Raw genomic sequence first — 18335 nt, 5'->3', positions numbered from 1 at the left:
GTAATGTGACAAATAAGGGCATGTTTAAAAGTACTTCTAGGTTGTGTCTTTGCACTCAAAAAAAAACATACAACTGCAGCTGCTACGGGATAGGAAATAGAAACCGAGGGCTGGAACTCAGTTCTTGCGGCATCAACAGAGTTTACACTTGAGTTCAGAATTGAACGCACATCACTGGGCTTGAGATTTCACTCTGTTTTTCTCAACACAGTTGCTGCAAGAACTGCTGAATTTCTCCAACACTTCCTGTTTTTGCCTCCGTGTTTTCCAGCCAGTGAAGCACTTTTGCACTGTATTCACTGCTGTAATGCAACAAACGTGCAACCAGTTTGCACGCAGCAAGATCCCTGAAGAATCAAGGTTATAAAGAGCGGGTAATCTGTTTTTGGTGACATTGCTTCAGAGATGGATATTAGCCAGGACACATTGAAGAACGTTCGGCTCTTTTTTTTTTAAATAATGCTGTTGGATTAACAGCTAGTTAAACTGCAAAACACATTGAGCAAATGCAACTATATTACCTAGTTTTTTTTTGTTTCTCTTTGTCAGGGCTATACAAGAAATCAGGAAAACTGGTCTTCCTTGGCTTGGATAATGCTGGCAAAACCACTTTACTGCACATGCTGAAAGATAACAGACTGGGGCAGCATGTTCCCACATTACATCCCAGTGAGTACTGACAGTGGAATCACGGGGGCTTGCTTTGGTCTGTGTCGAGGTTCTTTCTTTACAAATGCTGAGTATTCACTTTGGTGCACAACTTGAATTGATTAATATACGTTTCTCTCCTTTTCCCACTCTATTGATTGCATCATTGAATAAAGTCAATACAAGAAGGAACTGGAGCGGTATTCAACTCTAGCCCCTTAAATCCTGCTCACAGAGCCAAGTCTTAATTTGTACTTCAGATTTGGTGTCCAGCCCTGGTGAATTTTTATGCTGGGCAATTTAAAAAGGTCTCCCCTTTATGCTGCCAATCCTTTGCTGGATAAATCCCAAATCAGAGCAGTACAACTGGTTAGTTTGAGCAACTTGAAAGTTGGTGCAGCTGAGTAGGAACATTGTGTGTTTGTGCCCTTTTGTAGTTACATAATGTAGCAGCTGTGAACTATATTTGGAGGCAGGTTTACAAATGGCAGGTTGAAGATTTGCATCTGCTCTCTTTCAAAGTCCCTGAACCTATTTTTCCCAACAGGAATCCTGTGAATGTTTATGCTTAATTACTGAATAGATACTTTTTAACCAACCTGTTCATACGAATTATGACACACATCATGACTTGATCCTATGCCTTCTAAATCCCTGCATCGTCACTAAGTGAATGAACACTAGCTGATCTGTTGTAATTCTGCAGCCAGTGAACAAATAGTCCCAGATCCAGCTCAGTTATACAGAGCGCACTGTGTGTGTGTGCGTGTGCGCGCGCGTGCGAGAGAGAATGTTGGGGGAGGGGTACAGTCTGACCTCACATTGCCTATGTATGAGTGTACAGCTCTGGCTTTCATCCTGAAAAGCAAGACATTGTCAAAGCTTTTGATCATGCTCAGCATTAGTTTTGGGAATACTATCCAATCATTGGAATGTACTGGTATCATACGTAGCATTGTATCAGCATTGAAACTCATACATCACATACCCAATAGTAATGTCGGCAGACCGTCTTTTAGTCAGTATACAAAAGCCATTTAACCCAGGAATTGGCTAATTGATTAAAACAGCATGTTTCTTCCATTGTTCACAATACACAAAGAGAGTACACAGCCTGCCCTTACAAAACACAAAGGATCTACTATTGGATGTGATTCTGGACAGTGCTTATTGAGCAATCCCAACTTGGCTAACAATGACACCAATTTAATGTATCAGCGGAGCCTGTATTGTGAGTCATCTGTGCTTACTAGAAGCATACGTTCACACACTGGACCTGTTCAGGATGCAGGAAGGTTGTCAACACGAGGAATTTAGTCTCTCAGAAATAGTGAATCTGGAAATCTTTACTACAGAGGACTGTCGAGACTGAGTCACTAATGATATTCAAGGCTGAGACAGCCATAATATTTTATCAGTAAAGCAATGACAGGTTATAAGGAGTAGACAGGGAAGTGGAGTTGAGGATTATCCTGTTAGCCATGCCTTCAATGAATGGCAGACAGCCTTGATGCTGAATCCTCTACTTCTGCTCCTGTGTCTTATGGCCTGCTTACTGCAAACAAGAAGAATATGTTGAAGCCTTGTCCTTTTTTAATTACCTGGGAGTTAGGAATTCTATAGCTCCCCAGTTCCTTTCTTCATGACAATGCCTCTGCAGGTCAGATTCAATTTGCCAGCCCAAGGTCTCCTTTCCACCAGTCGTAAAAATTGTTGTAATCATTTGAAATTTGTCACTGTTGTGTATGTTCTGGTGCTTGCAAAGTGAAAACCTTTGGCCATGTTTTCTCTTTTGAGCAATATTCAAATTCTACATCGCCTAGCAACAGTTCTGGATTTGATTGCTCATCACAATTAAATGTCGGTCGCCAGAGTGTATTCTGATTGCAACTGTCTTCATTGTAGCATCAGAGGAGCTGACGATTGCCGGAATGACGTTCACTACGTTTGACCTTGGAGGTCATACACAAGGTAGGATACTGTGTGGAAACACAAGGCTGCTGCATGTGCATCAGAATGTTTTACCTTTTTCTGTCCCTTGATCAGGATTAGCATATACAATGCAGTGTGCCAGCTTGCTGAATTGGAAATTATCTCTGTGTCAACCAACCTATAATTCCTATGTCTAGGCCTAGATTTAGGATGATGGGCCAAAATTGCTGCTCCTGATCACAATCCAGCATTGTTTTCTGGAAGTCCTCATATCCATAACTGTCTCATGCATTTCCTTCATTAGCTTAATGTCAAATCTTTGCTTGATGCTGTTTATGATGAGCACTTTGAGAAGTTTCACTATCTTAAAAGGTGTGGTACTGACTGAAAGTCACATCTTGGTTTGCCTTACTTAAGTGGATTTTTGGAAAATGTGGGACTGTATCCCTACAGACTTTTTTTAAGGGGGGATTGAGAGGAAAAGAGGAAAAATCATATTTCATTCAGATTTTTATTTATTCATGTTCAATAATTAAAAAAAAAGCACTTACCACATCTCTCAGAAGCATTTTATAACACTTTGCATTCGGCCAGTTACTGTCTCAGTGCTCCATTATCAACTAAAATTTCCGTTGTAAGATTGGCTTGCCTGTAAAATTTGGCTCGGCTGCTGTCTGCTAGATGCTGCTATAACTGGCATTTGCTTCTCCTTCATGTTCCAAAGCAAACGAGTCATTACCTGAAAGAACTGCTTGTGGCATTTCCTCCTATTTATGTAAATTCAAGCATCACGTTTTGGAAGATGAAATGAAGCCACAAATATGAGCAATCTATTGGGGTGTTCCTGTACAATGTGAGCTAGCTTCCACACCTCCTTTCGAATGAAACAGTGATCAATTAATCTCCGTTTGGCTGAATATAGAAATCTCAGTGACAGGCCACTCAGCCCATTCTGGTGGTTATGGTGCACATAAGCTGCCTCCATCGCCCACGTTTTATCTTGCCTTATCCCCGGATTCTTTTCCTCCCTCAGGTTCTTCTAACTTCCCTTAGAATCATAGAGTCCCTACAGTGTGGAAAGTCCATGTCTTTGCAATGACTCTGTGTGGTAGCAAGTTCCACCTTCGTAGATGGGGAACACTCTCCGGAATTCCTCCTAGAATTTTTAATTTTACTGGCTAGCTTTTTAATATCGCTTTCATGAATGTCTGCTTATTTACAGCCAGGCGAGTCTGGAAGAACTACCTCCCTGCCATAAATGGAATTGTCTTCCTGGTTGACTGTGCAGACTACTCACGGCTTGCTGAATCTAAAGTCGAGCTTGATGTAAGTGGAACAATGTTGAGGGATTCGTGCTCGGGGTGGGGCCGTGTACAGAAAATTGAAAGGTGATTACAAGCTGGCTTTGGATGCTAGCTACATCATGGATGTGGAGCTCCCCCCAGTCAATGTTTTGGCGACTGTTTGAACGCAGGAAAATAAGGGTCTTTTGGTTTCTCCTCAATTAGCTCGATGCAGTGATAGGGTTGTGCCTTGGCGTGGCCTCAGTTCCTTGAGTTAGTGATGCACAGGAATAGGGGCAACTTATCATTACCCAACAACTAAATGACAATGGATGTGTTTTTTAAATTCATTCATGGGGACGAGGGCATTGCTGGATAGGTCACAATTTATTGCCTGTCCCTAATTGTCCAGGGGGTAGTTAAGAGTCATAGGGATGTACAGCACAGAAACAGAACCTTCGATCCAACTCATCCATGCCAACCAGATATCCCAACCTAATCTAGTCCCATTGGCCAGCACCTGGCCCACATCCCTCTGAACCCTTCCTATTCATATACCCATCCAGATGACTTTTAAATGTTGTAAATTGTACTATTCTCCATCACTTCCTCTGGCAGCTCATTCCATACACGCACCACCTCTGTGTGAAAATGTTGCCCCTTACGTCCCTTTTAAATTTGTCCCCTTTCACCCTAAACCTATGCCCTCTAGTTCTGGACTCCCCCACCTCAGGGAAAAGACCTTGTCAATTTATTCTATCCATGCCCCTCATGATTTTATAAACCTCTATAAGGTCAAGCCTCAAGACACTCCAGGGAAAACAGCCCCAGCCTGTTCAGCCTCTCCCTATAGCTCAGATCCTCCAACCCTGGCAACATCCTTGTAAATCTTTTCTGAACCTTTTAAAGTTTCACAACATCTTTCCATTAGGAAGGAAATGAGAATTGAACACAACATTTGAATAGTGGCCTAACCAATGTCCTGTACAGGAGCAACGTGACCTCCCAACTCCTATACTCAATACTCTGACTAATAAAGGAAAGCATACCAAACGCCACCTTCACTATCCTCTCTACCTGCAACTCCACTTTCAAGGAGTTATGAACCTCCGCTCCAAGGTCTGTTTGTTCAACAACACTCCCCAGGACCTCGCCATTAAGTGTATAGGTCTTGTTCTAATTTGTTTTTCCAAAATGCAGCACCACACATTCATCTGAATTAAACTCCATCTGCCACTCCTCAGCCCATTGGTCCATCTGATCAAGATCCCATTGTACTCTGAGGTAACCTTCTTTATTGTCCATTGCACCTCCAATTTTGGTGGCATCTGCAAACTTGTTACTTAACCTCGTATGTTCATGTCCAAATCATTTATCTAAATTACGGAAAGCAGTGGACCCAGCACCGATCCTTGTGGCACTCCCCTGGTGAGCTGTGTTGCTGTGGGTCTGAAGTCACATATAGGCCAGACCAGGTAAGGATGGCAGTTTCCTTCCCTGAGGACATCAGTGAATTTGGGTGGCTTTTTCTGACAATTGACAGTGGATTTATGGTCGTCATTAGACTTAATTCCAATTTTTTTTTTACTGAATTCAAATTCCTCCACCAGCCTTGGTGGGATTGGATCCTGGGTCCCCAGAACATTATCTGGATGGCTGAGTTAACAGTCCAACTATAATAACACTAGATCATCGCCTCCCCAGACAAGATACAGCTCAACTATTGGATGTGGCAGAACAGACTTGAGGGGCTGAATGGCCATTCATATTTGCTATAAATGCAAAGAGATACAGCTCAACTGTAGCTATCCCATAGCTTTAACATCTGCTAAGATATTGTTCTTTGCTTCAGTGACAACATCACAGAGGAGGAGGGAAATTGGAAGAAATAAAGTAGTAATTACCGTCTCTGAGCTACGAAATGCATTTTATACTGGCAACACAAAATAGTGTGTCGATCTATGAGAGGTAGTTTATTGAAAATGAAGTGTTCCCATGAGGTAGTCTTTTATAATTATTAATGTCTGGTATTGTTGGATGGTCCATTTTGCAGTCAACTGTTGCTGTCGTTATGTTCCAGTCTTGGATAATAATTTTTTAATAATTTTGTTTCCATTGATCAAATGTACAGTGTGTTTTTGAAGTAAAAAATCCCATCGTTTCTCTTTCTCTTGCACTGTCCACCCTCCCCATCCCTTTCCTTTCCTTCCTTCCAGGCATTAATGACAGATGAAACAATATCCAATGTTCCCGTTCTCATCCTGGGCAATAAAATCGATCGATCAGAGGCCATTAGTGAGGAAAAGCTTCGGGAAATCTTTGGCCTGTATGGACAAACGACAGGGAAGGTAAAGCTATGAGCAGGAAGAGCATGATTTGTAAAGTGTCCAATTGCCTGGCTTTGCACAAGGCAAATTACTTTTGGAAGCAAGTGGGTTCTTGTGAAGAATCACCTGTTAATCTGCTAGTTGGTGTTGGTTGAGGGTGGAATGAAGATTGCTACTCCTCCAACATTCTTTAACATCATCTTCCATGTATCTGGGCTATCTATAGAATTTATGTTATGCGACTCCTCACAGAAACTGAACTGGACTAGCCATATAAACACAGTGGCTACAAGAACCAGTCAGAGGCTAGGAGTAGTAACTCGCCTCCTGACTCTCCAAAGCCTGTCCACCATCTGCAAGGCACAAGGCAGGAGTGTGATGGAATACTCCCCACCGGCCTGGATGCGGGCAGCTGCAACAACACTCAAAAAGCTTGACACCATCCAGGACAAAGCCCGCTTGATTGGCACCACATTCCACAAACGTCCATTCCCTCCTCCACTGATGCTCAGTACCAGCTCTGTGTATCATCTACACTGCAGAAATTCATCAAGGTTCCTTGGACAACACTTTCTAAACTCACAACCACTTGCATTTAAAAGGACCAGGGCAGCAGATACATGGCAAACTCCCTTCAAACCACTCACCATCCTGATGTAGAAATATATTGCCGCTCCTTCCGTGTCAAAACCCTGGAATTCCCCCTTGTACAGCATTGTGGGTCCACCTACACCAAATAGACTGCGCCTAGACGTACAAGAAGGCACCTCACCACCACCACCTCCAGGGCAATTAAAGATGGGTGACAAATGCTGGCCCAGCCAGCGACGCCCACATCCCACGAATGAATAAAAAAGCCTTTTTGTGAAAATGTCTTGATTGAGGGTGTTAACTAGAATGTCAAATAAGTATGACATGAAGTGTACAATTTTGCAGTCTATGTTGATCATCAAATTAATGATCTTATCAGTTTTGTTTTGCAAACTATAATGTGGTGATAAAATCAGTTTCTACAGAGAGTGCTCTTATAATAGAAACCCTGGCCAGAACCTTATAGTGGCCTGACTGAAATGGACTGAGTTGAGAAATGTATCGGAATTGCAGCCCTGAGTAGGCTTTCTCGATGTCAGAACATCCCACTGCATCTTTTAATTTTTCCCAACTTTGAGACGCAAATCTCATAAGGCATGTTGCCTGTCAAGGGGAATTACTGCCTGTTGCTGTTTGGGGTATGTGGGGAGGTGTCCCGAGTGAGTGAGTGGGCCGCACAGAATTAGTGGTGGGTAGGCGAGATCGAGGGGTGGGGGTGGCTGATGTTGCAGGCGATAGTGAGAGCATGAGCCTGGGTGGGAAGAAGGTGCAGTGGCAGAGAGTGTGAGGGTAAGATATCGGCACACCTGTCCCCTGTCACATCCATGCAGGGTATCTCGAGACTAACCGAGATTGTCTGGGTGCTCAACGGTGTGTGTATGGAATGAGCTGCCAGAGGAAGTGGTGCAGGCTGGTACAACTACAACATTGAAAAGGCATCTGGATGGGTATATGAATAGGAAGGTTTGAGAGGGATATGGGCCAAATGCTGGCAATTGGGACTAAATTAGGTTAGGGTATCTGGTCGGCATGGATGAGCATGACTCCTGTGACCTATTCAGCCCAGATTTAACATCTCATCTTTCAGAAACACGGGACTCCCTCAGTGTTACAATAGTGTTGCTGTCTATTCTGAAAGAAATGTTTTTTGTTGTTTTATTAATGAACTGTATTATGGAAGTGTTAGGCCCTTCATTAGCATAATGGTCCTTTTAAAAGAAAATAAGTAAAAGTGCTGATTCTTGTGGGAGATGGTCCCAGGTGCTTGATATCCTGATCAAGTGACCAGTCTCGGTGAGAGAGTGAGACAGGACTCTGTGTTCACAGGATGTTCCAGCACTAGAGGGGGAGTCGTTGATCACAGCCAATCCTGACCCTGCCTTTGCTTCACACCCACACATCTTCACTTTCCTGGGGAACTGGACTCTGATCGAGAAAACACTCGTATTTTCTTGTTTGCTTCCATGGCCCATGGGCACTGAAAGCAGTTATGATGGACACCATCCAACTCAGTACAGACCGGCAATTGAACCTGGTAATTGTAAACTTCTGTATACATCGGTGACCCAACTGAGGAGGCTAAATTTACTGTACTGAGTGCGTCATTGCCAGCAGAAAGTACACTGAGGATCTTATTACTGTTGACTCTGCAGATCAGTCAGGAAAATAAATGGAGACAGATATGTAGTAAAAACAAAACTAGGTCAAACTCACCACTGAGAAAAGGGAACAGTTTATTGGTTGCTAAAGAATGCTTTTTAAATCGGAAGATGCAATCAGCTCAAGCTGTTTTAACAAGTTGAAGGTTTGGCCCTTCTGTCGATAAGACTGTAGGCAGATCAAAGGCTGTTCTAGTTTTCTGTCTGTTTGACCTTTCGAGAATCATGATTGGCTTCTAAAGCCTTGCAAAGCAGGAGGCTGTATCATAATGCTAAGTGAGTGCATTTTGTTTGCAGGGTATATTTTTAGATATGTTCCATGGGGTAGCACTCACTTACCTCCGAGTCAGAAAGCCGGGGTTCAAGATCCACTCTCAATACTTGGGAATTAAACCTCTCAGCAAAATCTAATCAAGCTGTGCACTGTGGAGGGAGATGGTGCTTTACAAACAGGAATTCAGAGCACAGTAGGGCATTTGGCCCTTCCAGACTGCTTTGTTATTCACTAAGATTTTGGCTGGTGTGTTTATGTTTCAAATTCCACACTCCCTTCTATCGCTGATAATGTTTGCTTTTCTTGCGCCGCAAGGGTCCACCTCTGCCTTAAAAATATTCAATGATCCAATCTCCTCCACCCTCTGAGGCAGTTCCTCTGAAGAATAAAATTTCTCCTCCTCTCTGTTCTAAAAGGACGACCCCTAATTTTAAAACAATAGCTCCTGGTTCTGGGCCCTCCCACAAGAGGAAAGTGCATCTTTCCACTTTATCAAAACCGTTCAGGGTTTCATACACTTCAGTCACATCACTCCTCACTCTTCTAAACTTACAACCTTTCCTCGTAAGACAACCCACTCATTCCAGGTTTCAATCTAGTAAACCACCTTCTGATCCACCTCCAATGTTTTTACATCCTTAAATAAGGAGACCAAAACGACACAGTATTCAAGATGTGGTCTCACCAGTGCCCTGTATAAATAAAGCATTGCCTCCTTACATTTATGATCAATTCTTCTTGTAACAAACGGTAGCGTTCCATTTGCTGCCTTAATCACCTGTGCGGTATCTGTGTGCTAACGTTTTGAAACAAATGAATTAGGACACCTCAATTCCTGTGCACCTCAGAATTCTGCAGTTGTTCCGTTTAAATTTCAGATAAAGCTGTTAAACTGAGGTCCTGTCAGCTCCTTCAGTGGGATCTAAAAGATCCCATTGCACTATTTGACAAAGAATGTGGGAAATCTCATGGTGATCTGGTGGTAATCGCATCAAACTTTCAGTGTCTGGCCTTCACTAAATTCCTTTTCGTGAAACCTTAGTGTTCCATTTGAATTTGACAGCTGGGTTCCATTATTTGACTTGTCGCAATTTTACTGTATACAAAACTGTACACATTAAAATCAAACCAACCACTTCTTAGAGACTGTGGCCGACGGATTTGTGGCTGAAAGCAGTCGGGGCACGGGAGCGTTGGTGATCACCTCATTTATGAAAAGTGTGTGTAAATGGAATTGAAACACTTGTACGCTCTGGGGGATATTACATTTCCTTGTTCTCTTCCAGGGGATTGTGCCACTGAAAGACTTAAACACCCGGCCATTGGAGGTGTTCATGTGCAGTGTGCTGAAGCGGCAGGGCTATGGAGAAGGATTTCGCTGGCTTTCGCAATATATTGACTGAACTCGAAACAAATCTCTGCCACTCGGGACTGAACTAGTTTGCAGCTGTCTACGTTTTTGTTGGTTTTCTTTTCCTTATATTAAAAAAAAATGTGCATCTGTTGATGAGATCACAATGCCAACCAGGAGGAAATTCAGAATAGCTGCATTTTTAAAATATAATTTCGAGTTGGGTGTTTGTATCTAGATTAAAATTGGAAGTACTTTTCAGAGTGTAATCTTTTTACAGTTCCTGTATGTGCGTTGGCTGAGAATTCACATTAGAATGAGGCATATATTCCCAGAAATATATGCGTTTTTTTTGGGTCCCCCTTTTTGAAATGCTCAGTAGTCCCTGAAGCTGTGCAGGTATGTCCTTGGTCCTGTCAAGACATTGTAAATGGAATAGCAGCTGTCTGATCAGCCCTCCATATTGTAGCCAAGTCAGGTGGTTGTCTGATCACAAGTGAGAACACGTTTCTTGTCTGTCTTTATCTGCATTGACGTGGTTTGTGTTTGGAATTATTTATAAATTACAAACAGTTCAAAGGCTGACTTAGAGCATACAGTCTTGTAGGTTTTCAAATATACCCAGCAAAATGTCTTCTTTCATGTTATTCCCACAAAATGAGGCTGAGAGAACAGCTGTGAGAGTTCTTTCAGCTTTCGGTTTACTCCTGGTGGGATATGCAATTTACATACATTGTGATGACATTTTGAGATCTTTAAGTGGCATATTTCCTGTCAATTTCTAAATTTACAAATAATTTGGCTAATTATTTTGAGAATCATTACTCCAGTGGTTGTTGTATCAGTATATCGTGCAAGTTGGATTTTGTGATTGAGAAGGAGCTGAGCTTTTAATAAGAGATATCTTATCTCCTCCTGTAATCTGCATATTCATAATCATAAAGTATAATTGTTTTGGGACTTCAGAGATTTATGAAACTTATGACAGAATGATGGCTCGCTCAACAAAGTTTTATTTTTCCATTTGGTATGGAAAAACTTTGGGAATGGGAAAATGCATAAACAACTCAAGTGGATTAAGCATAATGCCAAGTCGCTTTTAAACTTGATTAATGAGCGAATTGAAATTAACACGAGCTGTTAACATCACGGTGGAACTTGGGGGAACTCACTGACATTTGGGAAAATTGCACAATTTCATGCACACTTTTTAAATTGTAAAGATTTTCTAAAATACAATCTAATTTGTACAGTTGATGCTTTTAGAGTGATTATAGAGATGTGACATGTAAGCTGCATATTGTGGAAATGTCTCGCATTTACACTTCAACAGTTTGCGTGTGTTAGGATCTGACTGGATGGAACTTTACATTGTTCCATTGTCATGGGATATGCTTATGATGTGAAATTGAGGCAACATTATAATTTTATGTGGACAGCAAATGAATAGCCTTAAAAGGAATGAGTAGTGGTAAATCAACACTATATTTTTTTTTCTGCTTTTATAGACTTTTGTCTGTTCAGAATGGTGATGTTCTTTCAAAGAGTTTTGGAAGAATGGAGGCATTCTGTGAACCAGTTTTATTTGATGCTGGAATCAGAAATTGCACTGTCTCCCTGCGCAGGAGTAAATGGCTTTCTTAGACAAAAGAGCTTATCTCTCTTAGGTCCCCATGTGGCAAAACCAAATGAAGGCTCAATGCTTCCTGAAATTGGAATGTAGTAGAAACTATTTAACAGGAATGTTATGTTTGTTTACTCACATTTAGTTTTTTTTTTAACCAATTATGTGCTCAGTTGAGTGTTTGAAAAGAAAATGTCTTTGCCCGATAGGAAGGTTTTGTTTTTTTTTCTGAAGAGGTGTCTGCAGTAACCCATTCTTGGGATGATTGTCATTGGCACAGTCATGGGGACTTGGCTGTCTAAGCATTACTGGCAAAACCTAACATTTTCTTTCACCTTCTCCCTAACACAACATATAAGCTCTGTACCCGCAATATTACTCAGTTCTTGCAGTTATCATCATTGCTCCTCACTGTTTGAGAGGGTATAAGTGACCACTTTAGCCCCTTACCAATCTGATGTCTTCAACTCAGTCTTAGAAATAAAATTATTCTTTCCCTCACTCAATTCATTTGCTATTTGGTAGAAAGATAACCTGCAATGTATAAATGTATTATAAATCATTGCTTTATTTGAATTAAACAATTATATATCTTCATGCATTGACTTTCCATTATCATGAGTGACTTTCTATATAAGTAGAATATCTTGTAACTTTTCTAAAAGATGTCCATCAATACATCACCTCATGCCTTTTCTGAATCTTTCAGTTCGCCTTGAGATAATTAATCTGAAAGGGTTCAGAAAAGATTTACAAGCATGTTGCCAGGGTTGGAGGGCTTGAGCTATAGGAAAAGGCTGGCGCTGTTTTCCCTGAAGCATTGGAGGCTGAGGGGTGACCATATAGAGGTTTATAAAATCATGAGGGGGGTGGATAGGGTGAATAGTCAAGGTGTTTTCCCTGGGGTAGGGGAGTCTAAAACTAGAGGGCATAGGTTTAAGGTGAGAGGGGAAAGATTTAAAAGGGACCTAAGGGGCAATCTTTTCACGCAGTGGGTGGGGTGAGTAAGGAACGAGCTGCCAGAGGAAGTGGTGGAGGCTGGTACAATGGCAGCATTTAAAAAGTCTCTGGATGGGTACATGATTATGAAGGGTTTAGAGGGATACGGGCCAAATGCTGGCAAATATGACTAGATTAATTTAAAATATCTGGTCAGTATGGACAATTTGGACTGAAGGGTCTTTCCATGCTGTAAACCTCTATGTACAATGATGATTTTTTGCACAGCATTCTCTCAGGGAACAGTGAGATGGATGCTCTGCTAAGACTTATTTTGATGAGGGGAGGGTGTATGTTGGTATGGGTTAGTCAGATCACTGAGGCAACGTTTTCTTTGTGAAATGGGACCTTTAATGTCCACCAAAACCTGATTGAACCTGAAGTTAGGCCATCTGCAAAGAGGAGCATCTTTTACCATGCCACATGGCACTTGCTCAGCATTTTCAAATCTCCTGATGCGGTTCTGTGCTACTGCCTGAAGTAAACTCCGTAGTTCCATGTGAATGTTACAAATGGTATTGCGATAGAATTAATTTCCTCTTCCATAACTGTTAGCTCTGCAAATACAGGATTTTGCAGTGACTCTCAGACTGCTGACAGGAGAACTAGTTTCTCAACCATCTTGCCAACCTTTGTTATTTTCGTTAATGGTCATTATGTTTTATAAATGCTGCTCAGTGACAATGTCAATTCGACTCAGTTGGTGACGTCAGAGGTTAAGCTCAGACTGGATGACTACTTTGCTGAGCACCTTTACCCTACTTGCAAGCATAGCTCCGCGTTTCTGATGATCTGTCACCTGGGTGGCTCAGTGGTTAGCACTGTTGCCTCATAGCACCAGGGTCCCAGGTTTGATTCTAGCCTCTAAACTGTGTGGAGTTTGCACATTCTCCCCGTGTCTGCGTGGGTTTCCCCCGAGTGCTCTGCTTTCCTCCCACAGTCCAAAGATGTGTAGGTCAGGTGAATTGGCCATGCTAAATTGCCCATAGTGTTAGGTGCATTTTTCAGAAGGAAATGGGTTTGGGTGGGTTACTCTTTGGAGGGTCGGTGTGGACTGGTTGGGCCGAAGGGCCAGTTTCCACCCTGTAGGGAATCTTTTTACTCTAATCTTTACTAATTCTCTGCTTTGCCCTCACACCAACACCTCTGTACTCTGCCAACTCACACTGTTCCGATGAAACTTAACATATGCTTAAGGAACAGCACCCCACCCTTGTGTTACATGATTTACAGACTCTGTTCTCGACATTAAGTTCAACAATTTCTGTCCATGATCTCTGACACATTTAGTTTCCTCTTTGCAGCTTTTATTTGTTTCTCTCATGCTTGCTTCTGGTCAGCAGCATGTCTGCTCTCAGCACGTTTTTTTGTTTCTTGTCTCATCTCAGGAACAGGAGTAGGCCATTCAGTCCCTCGGATGCTGCCTGAACTGCTGTGCTCTTCCAGCACCACTAATCCATTCAGTCCCTTGAGTTGAGAGTGTGATGCAGCAAAACTGCAGCAGGTCAGGCAGCATCCGAGGAGCAGGAGAATTGACGTTTCGGGCATGAGCCCTTCATCAGGAATCCGATCCCTTCAGCCTGTTCTGCCAATCAATGAGCTCATAATTTTTAAGTGCCATCACACACAATTGAATGGTTTTTCCAGGACCAAATCAGTATGACTTAATGAGATCATGGCTGATCTATGGCTTAATTCTGTAGACCTGCCTTTGGCCCACATCCCTTAATACCTTAGCTTAATAAAAACGTGTCTATCTCAGATTTAAACTTTAACAACTCATCCAGAATCAGCCGCAGTTTGTGGAAGAGAATTCCAAACCTCCCACCCTTTGTGTACAGAAGTGCTTCCTAACATCTCTCCTGAAAGGTCTGGCCCTAATCCTCAGACTATGCCCCTAGTTCAAGAATCCCTAACCAATGAAAATAGTTTATCTTTATCTACCCCATCTTTTTTTGTTAATCTCTTGAGGACTTGTGTAAACCCATTTATATGTTTTGGCTAGCTAACTCCTGCTTTCTTCTGTCAGCCCCCTGCATCCATCTGTTGCTCAAAGTCTATTATACTATCTTTCCCAGCTCTCTTGGAAGGTCACAGACCTGTAACATTAACACAATTTTCTCTCCACAGATTTCCTCTCCCCAGTTATCAGCACTTGGCTTTTCAAGTGCTCATTTAAATGGTTCTCAAATGTCTACCACCATTTTAAGGCAGTGAGTTACCACCCTCTGGGTAAAGAAATTCCTCAATTTCCCTCTAAACCTCATGCTCATCATTTTAAAGCTGTGGACACTGGTTAATGACCTGTCTGCTTGAGGGAGAGGTTTCTCCCTATGTACCCTGTCTCTGCCCCTCATAACTTTTTATACCTCCATCAGCGTCTTCTGCCCTAAGGAATATGGCCTCAGCCAATCTAATCATTTTTTTATAGCTGAAGCACTCCCAACACCAATCATATTGAAGATAAACTTTGATCATAACCTCAGAGGTAGCAAAGTCTTGCTTCAATTGTATGGATGCTTGGTTAGACTGCTCCTGGAGCAATGTGTGTAGTTTTGCTTCCCTTACTTTAAGAAGGATATATTATTGCCATTGAGAGAATACAATGAAGATATACCAAACTTGTTCCTTGGATAGCAAAACTGTCCTACAAAGAGAGTTTGAGCAAACCATGCCTGATCTGATTAAAATCCACAAAATACTAAAAGTAGTAGACAGGGTAAGTGCTGGTAAGATGTTTCCCTGACTTGGGGAATCTAGAATTATTGGACACTTTCAAAATAAGAGGAAAACCATTGAGGACCGAGATGAAGAGATCTCTTTAATTAAAGGCTGGTGAATCTTTTAATTCTTTAGAAATTGTGTTAATATTACAGGTCTGTGACCTTCCAAGAGAGCTGGGAAAGATAGTGTAATAGGTTTTGAGCAACTTTTGGATGCAGGGTCTGACAGAGAAGCTAGCTAGCCAAAATGTACGAATGGGTTTACACAATGATAACGACTTTGGGAATGAAGTTATGAGGAGAGATTGTACAAATTAGGCCTATTTTCTCAAATATAGGTTAAGGGTGATCCAATCAATGTCTTCAAGATGTTAACAGGAAAAGACAGGATAGATAAACTATTTCTGTTAATTAGAGATTCTTGAACTAGGGGCATACTCTGAGAATGAGGGCCAGACCGTTCAGGAGAGATGTTAGGAAGCACTTCCACACACAAAGGGTTGGAACTCTCTTCACTAACAGCAGCCGATGCTGGATGAGTTGTTAAAGTTTAAATCTGAGATAGATAGATAGATAGATAGATAGGAGGGCTGTGCAAGCTCAGTATTCAGTATGTTTAATGCAGAGATGGACAGATTTCGAGATAGCAAATAGTGAGAAGGGCTACTGGGGTAATGTTGGCAAGTGTTCAGTCAGCAGTGATCAGATTGAATGGCGGGGATTGCTTAATGTGCTGAATAGCCTACTCCAGCTCCGATGTTCCAAACTCACTGAATATTTGGGGAAATCACAGGATTGGTAATAGGGCAGGCGAATGGTGGTTTGGTGGGAGATTAGCTGTGACCTTATTAAATGGTGGAGGAGGCTAAAGGGGTTTTGTGGCCACTTCCTGCTCTTCCTACATATGTTCTGATGTGTTAGCTTGCAACTATAACAGGCCACTGGACCCACACACACTGAAAATGAGTGGGTTGAAGGTTTCCCACTGAACTTGCAACCGCAAGTGAATAGTTATATTTATAACATCCTTCTTACTCACTGCCATCAACATCACAGTGAGGCAGCGAGCGGTGGTTTCATGCTCCAATTACAGGTCTTGAGCACATAACGTAGTCTGATAGATAGCTCCACGCATTTCAGAAGGTCTGCTCGATTTTTAGAGGGTGTTCTGTGGATGGTCATGTGGCTGAAGATGTGAAAGATGTAGTTGAAGAGCAAAGGATTTTATCCTGATCAACATTTATCTGTCAATTAAAGCCACCAAAATAAGATTATCCAGTGATTCATTTCATTGCTGTTAGTAGGGGTTTGCTATGCACAAATTAGTGATTGTGCTCCTTACATTACTACAACAACGATGCTTTAGAGTGAACAGGATTTCTGAGACTCCTGTTTTCTTTTTTTTTTTTTACTCCTGTTTATTTTTTTTTAAATTACCCCCACACTACTGCCTAACTGCGGTAGTGCTTATTTTGTTCCCCAGCACCCATGGTGTGTATGTGCAGGTGTGAGACACAATGAAAGACACAAGGTGTATGAATCTTTATCCAGTTTCCACCAACAGGAAGAAAGGAAACACCCAAGTGGCCAGTGACAAGCAGTGCCCTTCACATCAAAGGGCAATGTTGTGTGATCAAACAGTGAAGTGGAGGGCAGGGGTTAAATCAAAATAGAGTTGGAGGGGGAAATAATGCACTCCACTCCCTGCGGCGCCCACCTCTCCCTGAACAACTCCAGGGTGTTGGTAGACACCGCGTGCTCCTTTTCCAGAGACACCCGGGCTTTGACGTAACCGTGGAAGAGGGGCAGGCAGTTGGCCCTAACGACCCCCTCCACGGCCCGCTGCCTCGACCCGTTTATGGCCAGTTTGGCCAGGCCCAGGAGCAGACACACAAGGAGGTCTTCAGACCTTCCCTCCCCCTTCCGTAGCGGATGCCCGAAGATCAGGAGCGTGGGACTGAAATGCAACCAAAAACGGAGGAGGACGTTTTAAAGAAAATCAAAAAGGGGGTGCAAATGCCCACACCCAATATAATAACTATGCTTTAAAAAGTTATAGTCCAACAGGTTTATTTGTAAGCACTACCCTTCGGAGCGCTGCTTCTTCATCAGGTGGTCATTAAAAAGCTAATGCTTCCAAATACATCTGTTGGACTATAACCTGGTGTTGTGTGATTTTTAACTTTGTACACCCCAATCCAACACCGGCATCTCCAAATCATGCTTTAATCAGGCACACAAAGGCTGTGAAAAGCATGATATAAATTTCTTGTTCATTAATCACAGAAATTTATTACACAGGTACAGTGGGTAAGAAGGAAGGTAAATGGAATTTCGGCATTTATTGCTAAAGGAACAGAATATAAAAGTAGAGGAGTGTGACTGCAACCTTACAAGGCATTTGTGAGACAACCCCTGGAATACTGTGTACAATTTTAGTTCCCCTTACTTGAGGACGGATGAAGTTGTATTGGAGACAGTTCAGAGGAAGTTCACAAGATTGATTCCAGAGATGACGGGTTTGAAGAGTGTAGTGATTGGAACCATGGCTAGGTGGGTCTCATTGACTATGAGATCCTCGATTGGGGTTGTTAACTTGGCCCAATCAGGGAGCGCTGGCTGACAGATATAAACAGGAGATTCAGAGTCTTCTCAGTTTAGGAACTGACTCTGTGCTGGCTGGTGTTACAGTCAGTATGTTACTGTTAGTTTCTGCTTCCCTTCTTTTTTTTGGAGGGGGAAACCTGATTCCTGAACTGGCTGAATTATTTGGCCAGTTTGTTAACTGGCATTCCTTTTAGTGAGGACTGATTGTTAAACTCCTGATGCATATAATGTGTTTCAGGTATAACTCAGTTCTCATTAGGGGGTGGTTGCAGCCTGTGTTATTCTCTCCTCTTTCTGAGAAAAGGACAATGTTAATTT

The 18335-nt window shown here is 42.2% G+C and overlaps 1 protein-coding gene across 1 annotated transcript; it reads left to right on the top strand.

Annotated features, from left to right (window-relative positions):
• Positions 1 to 491: 491 nt before the first annotated feature.
• LOC122541920 (GTP-binding protein SAR1a-like) lies at positions 492 to 12285 on the top strand. The gene is made up of 5 exons (XM_043679142.1): positions 492 to 669; positions 2554 to 2619; positions 3803 to 3906; positions 6080 to 6211; positions 10000 to 12285. The coding sequence occupies exons 1-5, from the start codon at positions 507 to 509 to the stop codon at positions 10114 to 10116; spliced, it is 582 nt and encodes a 193-aa protein (XP_043535077.1). The 5' UTR covers positions 492 to 506; the 3' UTR covers positions 10117 to 12285.
• The last annotated feature ends 6050 nt before the right edge of the window (positions 12286 to 18335 follow it).

The sequence above is a fragment of the Chiloscyllium plagiosum genome, chromosome 38, assembly GCF_004010195.1.
Source record: "Chiloscyllium plagiosum isolate BGI_BamShark_2017 chromosome 38, ASM401019v2, whole genome shotgun sequence".
Taxonomy (NCBI): domain Eukaryota; kingdom Metazoa; phylum Chordata; class Chondrichthyes; order Orectolobiformes; family Hemiscylliidae; genus Chiloscyllium; species Chiloscyllium plagiosum.
Note: the sequence above shows the minus strand (reverse complement) of the source record. Positions and strands in the feature narration are given on the sequence as shown.

Bases quoted from the DNA above. Each gene is read 5' to 3' on its own strand.
- LOC122541920 (XM_043679142.1), top strand. From the start codon at position 507: ATGCAACTATATTACCTAGTTTTTTTTTGTTTCTCTTTGTCAGGGCTA. The intron at 3,907-6,079 runs GTAAGTGGAACA...CCTTCCTTCCAG, and splicing joins AATCTAAAGTCGAGCTTGAT to GCATTAATGACAGATGAAAC. The intron at 6,212-9,999 runs GTAAAGCTATGA...GTTCTCTTCCAG, and splicing joins ATGGACAAACGACAGGGAAG to GGGATTGTGCCACTGAAAGA.